Source organism: Octopus sinensis, linkage group LG13 (genome assembly GCF_006345805.1).
Source record: "Octopus sinensis linkage group LG13, ASM634580v1, whole genome shotgun sequence".
In the NCBI taxonomy this organism is placed as follows: Eukaryota; Metazoa; Mollusca; class Cephalopoda; order Octopoda; family Octopodidae; genus Octopus; species Octopus sinensis.
The window spans coordinates 19,511,937-19,530,715 of record NC_043009.1 but is presented as its reverse complement, the minus strand read 5'-3'; the positions used below and the strand labels follow the sequence as shown (position 1 = coordinate 19,530,715).

The following is an 18,779-nucleotide window of genomic DNA, read 5'->3' as shown; positions in this document are numbered from 1 at the left end:
TCACCCAGAAGAGTAGCAGGAGAATCAAAAGTCGTCTGTGGTTGAAGCAAAAGACGATTTTATTGAATAAATGTACTCTTTAGTATTTCAAGATATTTCTATGTAATTTTGGTCAATATATCGGCATCGCTTTTAATGAATATTCAGCTTTAAGTTTTGCTTTTAATTGTTTTAGTTCAAGTTTCATATTGAATTTTTCAAATTACATTTGTTTTGGTGTTATTTTTTTATACTTAAGAAAAAATACCATTTATTGATTTAAATTCAATGTAGTTTTAAAATACGAGAAGCTTTTTTTAATGCTCGATGAGTTGATTCGGGGCGAGTTTTGATGTTCAACAGATTAGAAAGTTACGAATGAAATTTTCAAGTAACAGGTTTGAGGTGGAAATTTATTTGTGAGGGAACATTACACCGGTAACCAAGGAAGACAAATCTCACACTCTGCACGTGTTTTGGAATTGGTAAATTCTTTCATTTCATGTTTTTGTAGAAAATAATTTATTTTTATTTAGCAATAACTAAAGTACCAGAAATGTAACTTTTTTTCTTTTGTTGTATTTCATGTATAGAAAACGATTGTTATATACTAGCAGTATGTCATTGTTGTCTAAGCACAAACTAAAGCATTTCCAACTGCGACCATCCCGTCTGGTCAGAGTGTCTAGGACTATGTTATGCCAAGTGTCCTTCCCCCCGTTTAACATACTAAACTTTATTTAATATGAAAGTTATTTGCTATTTCTAACATTTTCTTCCACCACATACACACCCTCGTTTCACCGTATTCATATTTGTTTTTTTTTTTACATAACTTTATTATTTATCATATAAAGTTTCTAAAGCCGTAATTATCCAGATACTAATTAAGTCGAACCTATTAATTACGTTAGATTTATTTGGTTCCCTTATTCCCCCCGTCTGTACCACGTAATATCCTTTCTTCGCATCAATCAGTAAACATTGTCTTCTTTTGCTGATCCATTCCTAAAACAAGTTTTGGCTCCTGATAAAGTCCTCTTATTTACTTTATTTTTTTTTTAAAGGCGAAGGTAAAGAATACGTACACCACCTGTTTTTGGTGTTAGAAAAACCCTGACCCTAAACCCCGGGTGTGCGTATTCTTTAATCGATTCATTGATCGTGACGATGAGTTTTCGGGTTCTATCTTTGAATCTGGCTGATAGTTTATCTCTGCATTTAGATATATATATGGCTGTGTGGCAAGCAGTTTGCTTCCCAACTCCATAGTTCTGGGTTCAGTCCCACTGTGTGGCATCTTGGGCAAGTGTCTTCTACTATAGCCCCAGGGTGATCGAAGCCTTGTGAGTGGATTTGATGGACGGAAACTAAAAGAAGCCCGACTCAGGTGTGTGTGTGTCTTTCTGTTTGTGTTTGTCCCCTACCACCACTTGACAACCAGGTTGGGCGTGTTTACATTCCGATAACTTAACAGTCGACAAAAAGATCAACAAAATATGTACCAAGCTTTAAAAAAGTAAGTACTGGGATTGATTTGTTCAACAAAGATTCTTGAAGGCAGTGCCCCTGCATGGCCACAATCTAATGACTAAAACAAGTAAAAGCTAAAAGATACATGCACAATATATATATATATGTATATATATCAGGGACGTGCTGCCTAGGTAGGCAAGGTAGGCAGTGTTTACCCTGAATAGACTGATAGTAATATTTTTCCTTTTATGGCAAAATATACACCTAATTCAATAAAATTATGAAGGTTACTCTGATTACTATGCATAAAATACAATATTTTATTTTTTTATAGATTAGGTATAACTTAGCCCTGCTTTTCAATCTCAGTATTAAAACTATACACAGGACTGTTGTAGTACACATGCTGCATACATTCCTGCAACGTTTTCTTTACACGCTATAAAGGCAGAAGTAAATCTACCTGTAACTTAGTCACGCACCTGTGTTGTGCTTCTTTTTTTTTGGTGTTTTACTACACAAACATCACCAACTGCCTACTCTGAGTAATTACTGATGGCACGAGCCTGAAGCATATATGTATCTAGCTGACTGGTCCCATGCCGGTGGTACATAAAAAGTACCATTCAAGCATGGTCGTTGCCAGTGCCACCTGACTGGCTCCCATGCTGGTGGCACATAAAAAGTACCATTCAAACGTGGTTGATGCCAGTACCACCTGACTGGCCCTCATACTGGTGGCACATATAAAGCACCCACTACACTCTCGGAGTGGTTGGCATTAGGAAGGGCATCCAGCTGTAGGAACTTTGCCAGATCAGATTGGAGCCTGGTGCAGCCATCTGACTTGCCAGCCCTCAGTCAAACTGTCCAACTAGTGTCAGCATGGAAAACAGACGTTAAATGACGATGATGAAGATATTTATAAATTATTAAAGTGCCTTGATGCAATTTAAAACCAAAAAGCACAAATACAATCATCACTAAAAGTGTGTAAGGGTGCAAATCAGCAGCAACATTGCTAGAAATAAGAGTCAAAACAACTGTTAGCCATGAACAGAGCACTTTACACCATAAAAGTCAGAAAGTATGAGAGGTGAATAGAATTTATTTCACCACATGATTTACATAGGATTACAGCTGTTTTGCACTCTTTTTCATATAGTAATAATTTAATTGTGAAAGAACTTATGCTTACATATTCGCTTTACGATGCATGCTTAGCATTATACAATAGAGTTGTACATTTGCAATTCAATGCAAATAAAAGAAAGCTAGTTCCTCAGAGCACCAGAATAGATTTAAGTCAAACTGTCGGTGCATCCTTGATATTCCAGTGGTGGGATAAACTAGCTTTCTTTGTCAGCATTGATTTGTGAATCTGCAATTGTTGTGTATAATGCTGAGCATAAATATTGATGCAAACGTGTGGTGCTTATAATTTCTTCCACTGAAGAAGGCAGCAAAATGGTCATAATCCTAAAGATTACAAGGGGTTATGTGAAGGCGCATGGCTCAGTGGCTAGAGTGTTGAGCTCACAATGATGTGGTGAGTTTGATTCCCGGACTGGGCTGTGTGTTGTGTTCTTGAACAGTTCAGTCGTCTGTAGAAGTGAGTTGCAATGTAAGTGGTGCCAAGCTGCCTCAGCCTTTGCCTTTCCCTTGGATAACATCGGTGGTGTGCAGAGAGGAATCTGGTATGCATGGATGACTACTGGCCTGGACTTGTACCTTAGAAGGGAACTTTTTAGGTGCAATCCCATGGTCATTCATGACCAAAGGGGGTCTTTACAGTTTTTACAAGTGATTAAATATATTCACCTCTCATATATCCTGATTTTTTTTATGGTCTATATACTCCTCATGAAATAATTTCACTAACTGGATCTTCTGGATTTCAGTTGTATGGACACTCTGCTTTACACTTCTCTATTGTGGATTACTGTGTATTCTGATAGCTGAATCTGTAAGAAGAGCTTTATGTGATTGCCACACAATTCTCAGAATCCACATCTTATACTATTGCTATATATATATATTTATATATATATATTTATATATATATATAATTCATTTAATGTTGGCTATTGAAAAAAAAAGTGCTTAATACCATAGTTGAGATGTTTTTGCTTAAAGACCCTGTCCACTGACACTGACTTGACCATAATAAATACACACATATATATATATATGTACATGTGTGTGTTGTGTCATAGAGATATAAATATATGGTAAATGGGGAGAAATATGGAATATTTTCAAAGAAATAGGAAATTTACAGAAGCGAAATTGAAATATTGTTTACTGCAGAAATGTTTTTGCAGACACAGGAAGTTCCATTATTTCTAGTGACTCAAACACTTTTACATCTTAAAATTAATGTGTTTTTTTTTATGCTATTTCTAATTGAATACTTCTAACTTCGCTAACAGTTGTTTTTCTCTTGCAATTATGTGTTAATTAAAGCATTAACAGAAGCCTTCAAAATGAAAGTATTTATTTCTCTTAATCATGAACAACACTAAGTTTTGGTATTCCAAGATGACTTCTGATATTATGAGAAACTAAAACACTTAACTAAGAAGCATGAAAATTAAAAACAACACAAATGAACATTAATTGTGCTGAGTCTAAAAATAGATTCATCAGAAATTGTTGAACTTCCTGTTTTTGCAGCTACATCAACACCATCTCTAGTAAAGTTCTAAGAAGCCTGGTATATATATATATATATATATATATATATATATATAGTATCTCACAGATGTATGTACACCCCTAAAAAATTTCAAAAAAATTGCCATTACTCTGATAATATTGAAGGGAATTTATACTGAGTAAAATATATTTTACATGCAAGCACTATACGAATTTGGAACCAAAAAACAATAAATATTTTCAAAGATATGAATGAAATAATTAATTTTCAAACAATATAAAAATATGTACCCTCTAAAGGAAATTTGCTATATTCTATATTTTATCCACTTTTTACTAAATTCAGATATTGCTGATAGTTTCAATTCTAATAAATTATTTCTTCTGGCATTTTTGCATCGGTCATTGTTATTGCATTTGTAGGAATTCTGATTTGTGTACCATGGTGAAAATCTTCTTCATTGTGATTAAAATGGCACCAAAAAGGAAAAGAATTGTCTGAAGATTTTAAGAAAATTATTTTTAATTTGCACAAGAATGGTTTAGGATACAAGTTAATTAGCAAACGAGTACATATTAGCATAAATCAGTTGCCAAAGTAAATCAGAAGTAGTACAAAGCTACTGGACGGCTGAGCAATAAGCATCATCCAGGTCGTCCTTCTATTTTAACTGTGTGTAACATTCGCCACATCCAATGTTACATGATGGATGACAGGTGTTGCACCGCTTCATCTTTGGCCCAAGAAGTGTCTTCTGTTAGTTGAAAGAGTGTAACCAACCAAACAGTTTGCCGAAGTTTGGTGCATTCCTCGTGGGACGCCTCTCCTCATTTCCAGGCATAAATCAAGTCGTCTTTCTTTTGCCAAAACCTATGTGAGTAAGGAGAAGGAGCTTTGGGAATAAAATCCATTTCCCTGATGAGACTAAAATCAACTTGTTTTGGTCAGATTGTATTAAACGAGTACGGTGATGACCAGGTGAAGATAATAGTGACAGATGCACCATGCCTACCATGAAACACGAGGGAAGTGTTATGCTTTGGGGATGCATGAGTGTGGCTGGTGTGGGAGGACTTACAGTTATTGAGAAAACAATGGATTCAAGGCTTTATTGTGACATTTTACAGAAAACAATGTTGAAAAGCATCAAGGAACTAGGAAGACACACTTCAAAGATGACGACTAAGTTTTTATCAGATAAAAAGGTAAAGGTTTTGCCTTGGCCTACCATGTCATCTGATTTAAATCCAAGAGAACATCTGTGGGGTGTTTTGAAAAGGAAGGTTGAGGAGAAAAATCCTTGCAATGTAACATGGAGGTCGATTTCCTTGGTTTTATGTAGAAATTTAGTCGATTCTATGCCCAGAAGACAATGCAGTCACACCAAAGCAAATTTCCTTTGGGGTGTACATCTCTATATATTGTTTGAAAACTAATATTTTGTTCATATCTTTGAAAATGCTTATTGTTTTGTGTTCCAAATTTGTATAATGTTTGCATGCGTAATACATTTTATTCAGTATCAATTTCATTTGATTTCCTTCATATCATCAGAGTAATGGCAATTTTTTAATGAAATTTTTAGTGGTGTACATACTTCTGTGAGATACTGTATATATATATTGTTACAGAGGTAAAATTAAGGGGAAAACATTATGCCCTAGTTCCGTTGGTTGGAGTTGAACCGACAGGAAAAAAAAATAATCCTTTGTCCTGTCAACAGCAACAGTAAAAAAATAATGAGTTTAGGAAGTAATCTCTGATCCCAACGGCCAGGGAAAGTTGAAAAAAAAAAAAAATTCCACCCGTTAAAATGTGATGGACTGGGGTTAGCGAAGCAGACAGCGAAAGGCTGGAAAAGGGTTCAGTTGGCAAGAGGCGGCCAGTCGATGCAGACAGCCAGCCAGGAGATGATAGTGGCAAGAGGTGAGGAAAACAGGGAGTGAATGTGAAAATTGGTGAGAGGCAAATAGAGGTCGTAAAGAAGATGACGTAGAAGGGGCAGAGAGAGACACGTGAAGAAACTGGACTACTATAGTGGGAGTTGTAATGTTCAGGAAGTGTTGCCGGTATTGTTCATTTGTGTTTTGGACTTTGATGTTGAATGTAAAGAAAGGGGACTCTGTGACGTAATCTGTTGAAAAGAAAAAGGAATCTTTGAGAACAAACTCTCTGTGTTAGAAGAAGAGAGAGAAAAGAAAATTAAGAAAAGAGAAAGACTTTGTTTGATTCTGTATTGTGTTGCATGTCAACCAATTGATTTGTTTAGAAAAGTTGGACGTTGTATTTTGCTAAATGCCATTATTTGTTTTGATTGTTTTTTTAACTCTGTGTATGATCTGTTAATTGATTTGGTTAATTGAACAGTTGTATTATGTTTGAATGTATTTGATTGTAATTCGAATTGTGTTGTAGCTAAATGCTTTTGTTTTTAAATGTATTTGAAATGTTTTAATTGATTTTGTGAATTATATAAATTGATGTTAAATGTAAGCAACTGCCTCTGCTCTCTCTCTCCTTTGTTGTTGTGTCGGTTACTGGTTTGTGTTCGCTGCCCACTCCTGCATTTTGTGGTGGATTTCCATTTGACTGAGCGTAGTCGTCGTTGCCGACTTAGGGTCCTGAGTTGAGTTGAGCGACGGCGTAACAATATATTTACATACACACACACACATATGTAAATACCCATGCCAGCATGGAAAACAGATATTAAATGATGATGATGATGATATATATGTAGTATATATAGAGAATATATAGTATTTGCAAATGGAGATAGCTTTCATCACTAGTTGATGATTGTTTCTCACTGAGGATGGATAAGATTCAGAAACCTAGGTCTGTGAGTATAACGTAAGGCTAGAGATGGGAGCTATGACCTCTCTTGCAAATGTTATATACAGCCGCAAACTGTGTTGATAGCTGGAGAAGATGTTTTCCTGGGGCGAAAACAACAGTAACATCGTCCTTTATAGGATTGCCACATTATGTTGGCATATAAACATTAGTATATATATATATATATATATATATATATATATATATATATATGGCTTTTGCCAACTTTCTCTTTATGAAGGAAGCCAGACTTATGGTAATGTCTCTATGTGACAGTTTACTGGTTGTTCGTTCCATCTGCAAATTATGAACATTATGATTATGTAAGTCTGAACTTCCTGAAACAATTGTTGAGTTAAGAAAGTATATATTCTCTTCTTAGTATTCTGCTTTTTTTTTTAATGCTCTACGTAAATATATTTGTATATGTATATATGTGTTTATCATCATCGTTTAATGTCCATTTGGGTTGGATGGTTCGACTGGGGTCTGGGAAGCCAGGGGGCTGCACCAGGCTCCAGTTTGATCTGGCAGTGTTTCTACAGCTGGATGCCCTTCTTAATGCCAACCACTCCGTGAGTGTAGTGGGTGCTTTCTACATTCCACTGGCACAGGTGCCAGGGGAGGCTGGCAATGGCCACGATTGGTTGGTGCTTTTTACGTGCCACTGGCACAGATTCCAGTCAAGGTGGCGCTGGCATCGACCATGTACGGATGGTGCTTTTTACGTGCCAGGGGAGGCTGGCTACAGCCATGATCGGTTAGTGGTTTTTACGTGCCACCGACGTGGAAGCCAGTCAAAGCGGCGCTGGCATCAGCCACATACAGATAGTGCTTTTTACGTGCCACCAGCACAGGTGCCAGGGGAGGCTGGCAACAGCCACGATTGGTTAGTGGTTTTTGCGTGCCACCAACGTGGTAGCCAGTCAAGGCGGCGCTGGCATCGACCATGTATGGATGGTGCTTTTTACGTGCCATATATGTGTGTGTGTGTATCTGCATCATTACCAGTGTGTGCATGGTTGTGTACCCTTGTCTTGACAGCTTGTGATGGCTGTAAATGAGCATCACTGTCATATAAGTGAGGTTGTTCGTTTGTAGTTTTCTGTGAAAGACATGTCTGAGCATGGAGAAATGTTACATTGCTCAGTAACAGCCGAGATTTAGCAATAGGAATTATCCAACCATGGATAATCTGTCACAAGGAATTCTGAGCCATGCAAGTGGATATTAAAACTATGATGGGGATAATCTGATGGGAGGGATTGTGTCTTTGAAGGCCGTTCAGTGAAACTGATGTGGTCAGTGTTCTTCCTGAACAACTGGGGAAAAATATGGACAGTGTGGATCTTGAAGAGGGCCTGTGGGGAAGAAGGACTGTGAAAGGGTTAGTTAGAAACCCAGGAGAATTAGATACAAAATGGGTGGCACAAAAGAAGAGACATGAATCTGGATGGAGGTGGAAGAAAACCAGCCAGTTCCGAGGAGCAGAGACCATGTAGTAGCTGTAGAAAAAGTAAAGAGAGGACACAGCATGATTGTGGTTCAAAGATTGGTGTGTATTGGTGATTTCATGCCAATCAGTTGTGGGGGTGGGGGTGGGATCTTTTTGTTTATTTTAAGGTACGTTTCTATGTTTCAGATGGTTTTTGTAATATCTGATATTATTTTAATATTTATATTTCGTTACAGTGTTGCTTAAAATGTCTTCCAACATGCCTCAATCAAAGAATTTGACAGAAAGTATTGCTGAGAAAGTTGATGAGGAACTTGATGACTTCCTGAATGAAATGATGAAAAAGTCTAAGAAAACGGCTGAAACTGAAGACAAAAGTATTGAAGAAATTATTGCTGTGAGTTCAGTTCACATATATATATATATATATATACGCACACACACACACACATATATATATATATATATATATATACATACACACACACACACACACATGTAATCAATATATCGGTGAACCTGATGCATGTTTACTGTGTTGATTAGCTATCAAAACTTTGGGGAAAGATAACCCATGTCATCTCCTTGGAGGTGTGCACCTTGTCTGTTTAATGACAGCATCACTAATAACCTGTTTTAATTTTCTTGTTTAATGATTTCCTGAGAGAAGGAAGAGCCAGGCCTGTGACTATTTTTAAGGTCTCAAAGATTGTTGGGAGAAAAACAGGTAGTTTTCCTCATATTTAGCCCAAATGCTTGCAACAGGGTGGCCTCTTGAGGGCACTCATAGGCCAGGGGGAGAGGGGGAAGTAGGTGGTGGTGGTGAACTGGGTTGTAGATTAAGTCTGCTACTCATTAAATGGGATGATCTCTCTGAGAAGCTTCAGTACAGTTTCCATCTATAAAATGTCACTCACAACTGTTTGGCTGCTTTGTGGCTGTGGTAGAAGACACTTGCCCAAGGTGTCACTTGCAGGTCAAACGTTCTTAACTACTCAGTCACAGCTGGGCTTTGGACATCTTGACCACACAGCAAATGGCTGCATTCATTAATCAAAGAAGCAAATAAAGACACAAATGTCAAAGAGTTACAAAGACGGATGGAATGAGAAAATGGATGTAAAAGAATATCAACTCTCTCCTCTTCTCTCTTTCTCTCTGTCTCCTCCTCTCTCTTCCTCTCTTTCACCCAGTTAGTAGAAGAGTTGATAACCATAAAGTTTGTAATTCAGTTTTCAATTATTTTATAAAAAGTAATTCAGCATTAATTAATTAATTAATGAAAATTATTGCAGGAATTAGAAACCCATCCAGCTTTTTTGAAAGAAATTGATCCTTCCAAACCCCTTCATCCAGCTGTTGAAGCTCTGCAGGCCCTGAAGTATGAAAGTGAAAACCCTTTCAGTAAGTATAATCAATCCCTTTTGCATAGAGGCCAATCCCTTCTGCATAAGGGTCAGTCCCTTCTGTGTGTAATCATACTTTTCTATATGAGGAAGAGACCCTTCTGTAAGGGATCAAACCTTTTTAAAATCAATTTTGTTTCACCAGGAAAATGGATTGCTATGGGGGTAGCAGGGAATTGTATCAGACTGCCAAAAGAGAAGCTAGGAGACAGGTTTATTTAGCCAGAGGGGAAGCAGATAAGAAAAAATTTGCCAATGTTCTGCGCCGTGAGGACCAAAGACTGGAGGTGTTTCGTGTTGCAAGACAGTGTGTGAGAGAGAATCGTGATGTGGTAGGAGAGAAGTGTGTTCGCATGGAAGATGGTTCACTTGCGCTAAATGAGGATGCAAAGAGAGAGGTTTGGAGATGCCACTATGAAAGGTTGCTGAATGAAGAAAATGAATGGGATAAAGAGAGTCTGCCGAATGTTGACCCAACAGAGGGACCAGCTATCCGAGTTGATAGTTCTGTGGTAGCTAAGGCAATTAGAAGCATGAAGACAGGGAAAGCCCCAGGCCCATCAGGAATCACTGCAGAGATGCTCAAAATGTCTGGTAGTGTCGGCTATAGCCTAGTCACCCATATAGTTAATCAGGTGATACACAAAGGGGTCATACCCAATGACTGGTGTAGCAGTATAATAGTCAACTGCTACAAAGGTAAAGGTGATGCCCTAGATACAAATAACTACAGAGGTATCAAGCTGTTGGACCAGGTGATGAAGGTTACGGAGAGGGTCATAGCCCAACTAATTAGAGAGAGAGTTAGTTTAGATGAGATGCAGTTTGGGTTTGTGCCAGGGAAAAGTACTACTGATGCTATATTCCTGGTAAGGCAGCTGCAGGAGAAATACCTAGCCAAAGATAAGCCCCTGTACCTGGCTTTTGTTGACATGGAGAAAGCCTTCGACAGGGTCCCCCGATCCCTTATCTGGTGGGCAATGAGAAAACTAGGGATAGATGAATGGTTAGTGAGAGCTGTGCGGGCCATGTATAGGGACGCCGCTAGTAGGGTGAGGGTTGGAAATGAGTACAGTGAAGAATTCCGGGTAGAGGTAGGGGTCCACCAAGGCTCAGTACTCAGCCCCCTCCTATTTATCGTAGTCCTCCAGGCAATAACGGAGGAATTCAAGACAGGATGCCCTTGGGAGCTCCTCTATGCTGATGACCTTGCTCTAATTGCTGAGTCGCTATCAGAACTGGAGAAGTTTCAGGTGTGGAAACAAGGATTAGAATCGAAGGGTCTCAGAGTCAATCTAGCTAAAACCAAAGTCATAATCAGTAGGAAGGTAGACAAATCACAAACACCTTCAGGTAGATGGCCCTGCTCGATCTGTAGAAAAGGTGTAGGTAGAAACTCTATAAGATGCACCAAGTGTAAGCTATGGACACATAAGAGATGCAGCAATGTCAAAGGAAGGCTAACTAGGAAGATGGTTTTTGTATGTGGCAGATGCTCAGGAACAATAAACACTGAAAATGCTCTGAGACCAACTTCCGTCACTTTCCAGGGAGAAAAACTAGAAATAGTTGATAGTTTCCGTTACCTAGGTGACCAAGTCAGCAGCGGGGGCGGGTGTGCTGAAAGTGTAACTGCTAGAGTAAGAATAGCTTGGGCAAAGTTCAGAGAGCTCTTACCTCTGCTGGTGACAAAAGGCCTCTCGCACAGAGTGAAAGGCAGACTGTATGATGCGTGTGTACGAACAGCCATGCTACATAGCAGTGAAACATGGGCCGTGACTGCTGAGGATATGCGTAAGCTCGCTAGAAATGAAGCCAGTATGCTCCGATGGATGTGTAATGCCGGTACTCACACTCGGCAGAGTGTAAGTACCTTGAGAGAAAAGCTGGACCTAAGAAGCATCAGTTGTGGTGTGCAAGAGAGACGTTTGCGCTGGTATGGTCATGTGGCGAGAATGGATGAAGATAGTTGTGTGAAAAAGTGCCACACCATAGCGGTTGAGGGAACCTGTGGAAGAGGCAGACCCAGGAAAACCTGGGACGAGGTGGTGAAGCACGACCTTCGAACTTTAGGTCTCACTGAGGAAATGACTAGAGACCGAGACCTCTGGAAGTGTGCTGTGCGCGAGAAGACCCGGCAGGACAAGTGAGTCCACAACCCGTGGCCTTCTACATGGGATGGAGCCAGCCTACGTATGCATACCTTCCCTTCTTGGGACACAAAACTCTACTTGTGAAGACCTGTTGAGGCAAGTGAGGATCAGAATCGAAATCGATCAATGGAAATTGCGGATGTGCTACCAGTGCCGGTGGCATGTCGAAACTCTGCTTGTGAAGACCCATTGAGGCAAGTGAGGATCAGAATCGAAATCGATCAATGGAAATCGATCAATGGAAATTGCAGATGTGTTACCAGTGCCAGTGGCATGTACGAGAACTTTCCGTTTCGCGACCGTTGCCAGCACCACCCCGTTTCGTGTCCGTTGCCAGCCTCGCCTGGCCCTCGTGCCGGTGGCACATAAAAAGCACCATCCGTTCGTGGCCGTTTGCCAGCTCTGTCTGGCACCAGTGCGGGTGGCACGTAAAAAGCACCCACTACACTCACGGAGTGGTTGGCATTAGGAAGGGCATCCAGCCGTAGAAACACTGCCAGATTTGACTGGGCCTGATGAAGCCTTCTGGCTTCACAGACCCCAGTAGAACCGTCCAACCCATGCTAGCATGGAAAACGGACGCTAAATGATGATGATGATGATGATGATGTTGAGGAAGAAAATCCTGTGCCATATTTGGCTGGAGTCTTTTACATTCTGAGTTTAATTCCTGCCATAGTTGACATTATCTTTCATCATTTCAAGATCAATAAAAGACTTGGTCTGTGGAACTGCTTACATTTTGGTAGTTGTGAGGAATTTTGTTGCTTGGATCTATTGGTACCAGAAATCTTCTACGTAAACAAGAATTAATCAAGTTATATGGCATTTGGTCTCTGATAGTGAACCATGAGAATGTAGTTCCAAATTTAAATGCAACCAAAACTTGAAGGAATGTAACCAAATATCTCAAAGTCTTTGTTGAACTCTCTTACAATTCTGTCATCTGATGCCCATCCACTTTGCATTTCTTCCAGTTACCATTTTATAGTTGTGGTTCTGGAACTTCACTTATGTCTTCTTTTGGGGTAAATTATAAGAAAAAAACGTAGAGTTAATTTTATGGATAAGATTTATAAGGTTCCAGATCTGATGTTGTAACTGTTTCAGGTATTCTTGTTGCTGCTGCTGCTGTTGTTATACACCTGATATATTCAGGCTGTGGTTCCATGGAATGTTGGGATTGTGGATATGTGTCGAGTGCAGGGGTTTAGCTGATGGGTATGAGTTCAATCCATGCATCAGCCAAGCTATTTATACTCGGATTTAAGTGGAATGGACAAATATTATCACAAGTGGGAAACTATCCCTGATATCGGATGAGGACATTCTACTTCTGTGGATTGAATAAAGGGTTCCATGCAAAATTCTGAGAATGTTACTGAACATTACAGGCACCTGAAAATATGTGGAGGGTTCAATGGTTGAAATGTTTTGATTGTAACAACCAAGATGAGGAGACACTAATCTGAATATGTCTGTTGGGAATAATGGTAATTCCTGAAGATGGCTGCAGAGTACAACAGCTGAAATATTGTGACCAAGATGAAGACATTAGCCTGAATATTTCAGTATATAATAATCTGTTATCTTTTACTTGTTTCAGTCATTAGACTGCAGCCATGCTGGGGCACCACCTTAAAGAGTTTTTAGTCAAACAAATCGAACCTTAGACTTTTTTTTTCTAAGCCTGATACTTATTGTATTAATCTCTTTTGCTGAACCACTAAGTTACAGCAACATAAACAAATCAACTTCAAATGTCAAACAGTGGTTGGGGGACACACAGACACACACACACACACACACACACACACACACACACACACGCACTCTCTCTCGATGGCCTTCTTTCAGTTTCAGATTAATTCACAAGGCTTTGGTTGGTTTGAGGCTATAGTAGAAGGAGCTTGCCCAAGATGCCATGCAGTGGGACTGAACCTGGAACCATGTGGTTGGGAAGCAAACTTTGTAACACACAGCCATGCCTGCACCCATAATAATGATAATTCCTCATCTCCAAAATTTAAACAAAATCTTTTTCAGCTCATTTTATTTTCCAAATTCGTCTTTGATGAGTTTTTGGTTTGTTGAGAATTGCAATTTGTTTTCAATTTACTTACAGTGAAGGCAGACAGTTTTAAGGAAGAAGGAAATTATCTGTTCAAAAAAAGGGACTATCGTACAGCAGTTGCAAATTACACTGAAGGGATCAAGGTTCAAGCACCAGACAGGATGTTAAATGCTTCATTATATTGTAATAGAGCAGCTTCTCATTATCAGCTTGGTAAGTAAAGAGAAACTGATCGATAAACATTCTCTCGTGGAAGGCTGGAAACAAGCAACAGTGCTCTCTATACACACACACACACATATATGCACATACATGCACACACACGTATGCACACACTCACTTCAATTTCTGTCTACCAGATCCACTCACAGAGCTTTGGTCAGCCTAGAATTGTAACAAAAGTCACTTGGGCAAGGTGCCATGCCTATTCCCAATATTAAATGGTACCTTATCCAAACTACAGACTCTTGTAAACCATTCTGTCATGGAAAATGAATGACGATAATCAATATGAAGACTCTATGAAAATTATTGTTAACATGTTAAATTTCTTCAGGTATTTGGTTCTGTTCCTTAATGATAAGGAATTGGTTGCAGAGACAGTAGAGTATCAGGTAGAATGCCTTGTGGTATTTGCTCCAGCTCTCTGTGCTCTGAGTTCAAATCCTATCAGGTCAGCTTTGCCTTTGATCCTTTCAGGGTCCAAATACATAATACCACTTCAGAATGGTGGCCTGGTGGAACTGTTAGAGTTTTTGGGTATCGGTTCCTGCTCTTCACCTTCTTCCACCAGTCTCACTCTCCTGACAGAAACACTATTTTGGGCCCCAGCTTACCGTTTTTAGCCTCCAGTCATCCATCACATGAAGCAACATGTCAATCATATCAATAAAAAAAAATGAGTGGAACCTGCATAAAGTTGGATATATTCTGGGGCACATTCATCATCATCATCATCAGGATTGTTATCACCATCAATTTACATCTACTTTTCCAATCTGGCATGGGTTAGGAGGGTTGATAAGGATTAAGTAAGTTCTAACTTGAAATCAGTCCTTTTTTAGATCAGGTGGGGGATCATGTCTTGTCACATTCTTGGTTTCTATGACTAGATGCCTTTCCTAATACTAACCATTCTGCAGCGTGTTCTGGGTGCATTTTATCATATCACCAGCACTACAGAGATTGTCATGTTCTACACAAGGCTAAAGATTCCTGACCCAAAGTCTAATTACACTGAGGTTAATAAAAATAATTCAAAGTCAGCCTTCTTATGACATTTAAATTATTCTCTTCTTGACTTTCTCACTCTGTATCTACATTAGAAAACATTTTTACTTCTGGTTTTCAAATATTTTTGGGGGGCAAAAAAAAGACTTTTGAATTTTGGTAATCATGTTTTACTTTTTAAACACGCATATATTATTCATTATTCTCTTATATTTTATTTTGTTATCATCAAAGTCTCTCATCACAGACAATATGGTGTCTCATTTGTCACTTCAGTAAATGACAAAATACTTTGATACACCATAATAGAAGGGACTAATTAATAATGTATGTTTATATATGATTGATAATCAACAAAAACAACTCTACCCTAAAATTCGTTTTGACACAAGATTTCGGATCAAATCTCTTAAATGGTAGACTTATCTTTCACCAGATTTAACCCCACTCCCTGGCTTTTGGGTACTTTTAGGAGTGTCCACTCTGTTACAAACATCCTGGCCAGATCTCCAGTCTTCAAGATGGGACAAACACACCATAAGCACTGCTCTTCTTTCATACTAAAGATATTACCAAATTTTCAAGAAAATGCATCTTCAATCCAGTCAAATCTATAGTTATCTCTTTGTTCTCTTTTTTGAAACCTTTAGTTTCTCTGATCTTCAGATTGTGTTAGCATGTTTCAAAGACCAAAGCCATTTCTTGTTTTTGGCATCATTTCTAAATGTCTTATGACTGTTGCTATTTCAGGAAACTTTGGTTATGCTTTATTTGACTGTGTCATGGCCTGTAAATTCAAGGAACAGTATTTGAAAGCCTTTATCAGAGGTAAGTTCTGTTAAGTTTGTAAACAAATATTAAAATGGTAAAATGACAGACATAGGACATTAAATGTCTTGAAGTGTATAATTACACCTGCTTCTCTTCTGAGTTCAACTCTTGTCTAAGTCAATGAGATAGATACCAGTTATACCAGAGTGTACTCAACTGTAGCACCCCACACTGTAAATGTGTATTGAAAACATAGGTCAGCCCTGCCTGTTCAAAAGTAATCCAGCTGTAATGACATTATTTAACCCTTTCCTATTCACACTGTTCATGCATTATTTTGTAGCTTCAAATCTTTGATGATGTGATTGTATATCTTATAATGGCATTGAAGGGTGGGTGTGATAGGCTGGATCTGGCTGGTTAGAATATGAAGCAGGAAGCATATCTGGGCTGGATATGGCCAGTTTAGATGTCAAAGGGTTAAAGTGTCCTGCTGTCTTTTCAAGACAATAGGGTGTAGTTTCAGAGAGATTCAGCTGTTGTTTCTAGCAGATCAAACAGCTACATAGAAACTCCTCTGATATCCCAAATTTTGTGCAGAATCAAGTAGCTAAGTCAAATGTTTCACTTTATACATATACACACACATACAAACTCACACACACTTACATATTGGTGAAGTCAGTCTCTGGTTACTCTGAGTTTCACCTGTAGGTGCACCAGGTCTTCTGGGCCAGTCATAACTTGCCTGAAGACCTCATCATCATTGCAGTCGTTTAATGTCCACTTTCCATGCTGGCATGGGTTGGACGGTTTGACTGAGGACTGGTGAGCCAGGAGGCTGCACCAGGCTCCAATCTGATCTGGCAAGGTTTCTACAGCTGGATGCCCTTCCTATGCTGAATACTCTGAGAGTGTAGTAGGTCCTTTTTACATGCCACCAGCATTGGAGCCAGTCAGGTGGCACTGGTATTAGCCATGACAATGATTTCACTTGACTCAACAGATCTTCTCAAGCACAGCATATTGCCAGACGTTTGAAGGGTACTTTTAAATGGGCCAGTTATGGCATAGGCAACAGCTACCATCTCACTTGGCATGCTGGGTCTTCTCAAGCACAGCATATCTCCAAAGGTCTCGGTTGCTTGTCATTGCCTCTGTGAGGCCCAACGTTCAAAGGTCATCCTAGGTCTCCCACTTCCACAGGTACACCTAAAAGTGAAACTCAGAGTAGCCAGAGACAGACTTCACCAAAATAAAACTATGGTATTGCGTACTCTTTTCTTTTTTTTTGCCAACAGTTAACACTAAATGTGTGTGTGTGGATTTCTTTTGTTCAGTGATGAGGATTCACTTGTTAGATCGACTGAGTTACCTGACCCTGAATAAACACATCCGTGGCTGAGTATTTGCACACATGTTGTGTACCCTTAACACAATTCCCTAACAGAACCAGTGTAACACAGTGTTTGAAAAGGCTAAACCTTTTTAATTACCAGTGCAACCCATTCAAAGGGCTTCTATACAGTTTCCATTTACCCATTTTTACTCACAAAGTATAGGTTGGTCTGAGGCTCTGAGAAAATGACAATTACCGAAGATGCTACACTGGAATCAAACCCATCCCCGCTCTCTCTCTCTCTCTCTCTCTCTCCTCTCTCTCTCTCTATATATATATATATATATATATATATATATGTGTGTGTGTGTGTGTTGTTATTCATATCATTTATTCTATATTCTCATTATCTGTATTTATCTTCTTCTTTTTACAAGGATCTCAGTGCTGCATTGAACTGAAGAAATTCTCAGATGCTATTAAATGGTGTGAAGCTGGTTTGAAAATATCCTTTATCAATTAGTTTAAAGATTTCTCTTTGACTAAACAGTTTCAAAGATGTGTTTCAAATGTCTCTAAAATTACATTCCTTGACTTATAATGTATTTTGAACCTGAAAATGAGAAACTTTCTGCTTTAAAAGAGAAATCACTAAAGTTAAAGGTAATTCTTTTCTGATATTTTTGGTCATTTTTTTACGTAATTTCTACTTCTGTTTTCTGGTCTTTTCTTGTCCACTTGTTGCAATCCTTTTGTCATCAGTTTGAAGTTCCACTACTACATCTAATGTCTTTTTTTTTTTTATCTTCCTCTCCTGCAAGTTCCTTCCACTTGTATTAGTTGTCATGTATTTATCCTTCATCCTCCCTGGCCATCACCTCCATATCTGTAACACCAGATAACACCTTAATGTCTTCCATGATGTATCATTATGTACACCAGAGTCGACATCCGGATCTTTCCTCTGTACATCCATGATAATGAGGTTGCTATCACTTAGGATCGAACATGCTTACAGAAGGGCCTCATCTGTCAGTCCTTATAAAAGCTGTGAATGTTGGCAGCACTGTTGTTGTTCTGTTCTCTATGACTAATCTAAACTTAATCCTCATTAATGGCCTTTGTTGTGCAGACGATACCATTTCTACAAACCATTTCTTTTGTTGAAATTCCCAAACTTCTTTGACAGAGTTGTTATTTGTAATTTCTGTAGGTGTTTGTTACTTGTTTAACCTTAAGTCAACCCTGATCAAAGACATTCCACTCTTGGCTACCCCTCTTTTACTGATATCTAGGACTACATTATCTCATGTGTCTCTCCCTTTTTAGGACAATAGGTATTATTTGTGAGCAAATAAGCTGTTATTTCTAGTAGATAGAACAACCATGTAAAGGCTC

The 18,779-nt window shown here is 38.8% G+C and overlaps 1 protein-coding gene across 1 annotated transcript in view; it reads left to right on the top strand.

Moving 5' to 3' along the window:
- Window positions 1-307: 307 nt before the first annotated feature.
- Window positions 308-18,779, top strand: part of LOC115218632 (tetratricopeptide repeat protein 4) — a 22,593-nt gene continuing 4,121 nt past the window's right edge. The window contains exons 1-7 of the mRNA XM_029788544.2: window positions 308-464; window positions 8,645-8,805; window positions 9,704-9,812; window positions 14,093-14,254; window positions 16,022-16,099; window positions 17,819-17,886; window positions 17,988-18,044. Coding sequence (XP_029644404.1) covers window positions 8,656-8,805; window positions 9,704-9,812; window positions 14,093-14,254; window positions 16,022-16,099; window positions 17,819-17,886; window positions 17,988-18,044 — 624 coding nt within the window. The 5' untranslated portion in view covers window positions 308-464; window positions 8,645-8,655. The remainder of the gene's footprint in view (window positions 465-8,644; window positions 8,806-9,703; window positions 9,813-14,092; window positions 14,255-16,021; window positions 16,100-17,818; window positions 17,887-17,987; window positions 18,045-18,779) is intronic.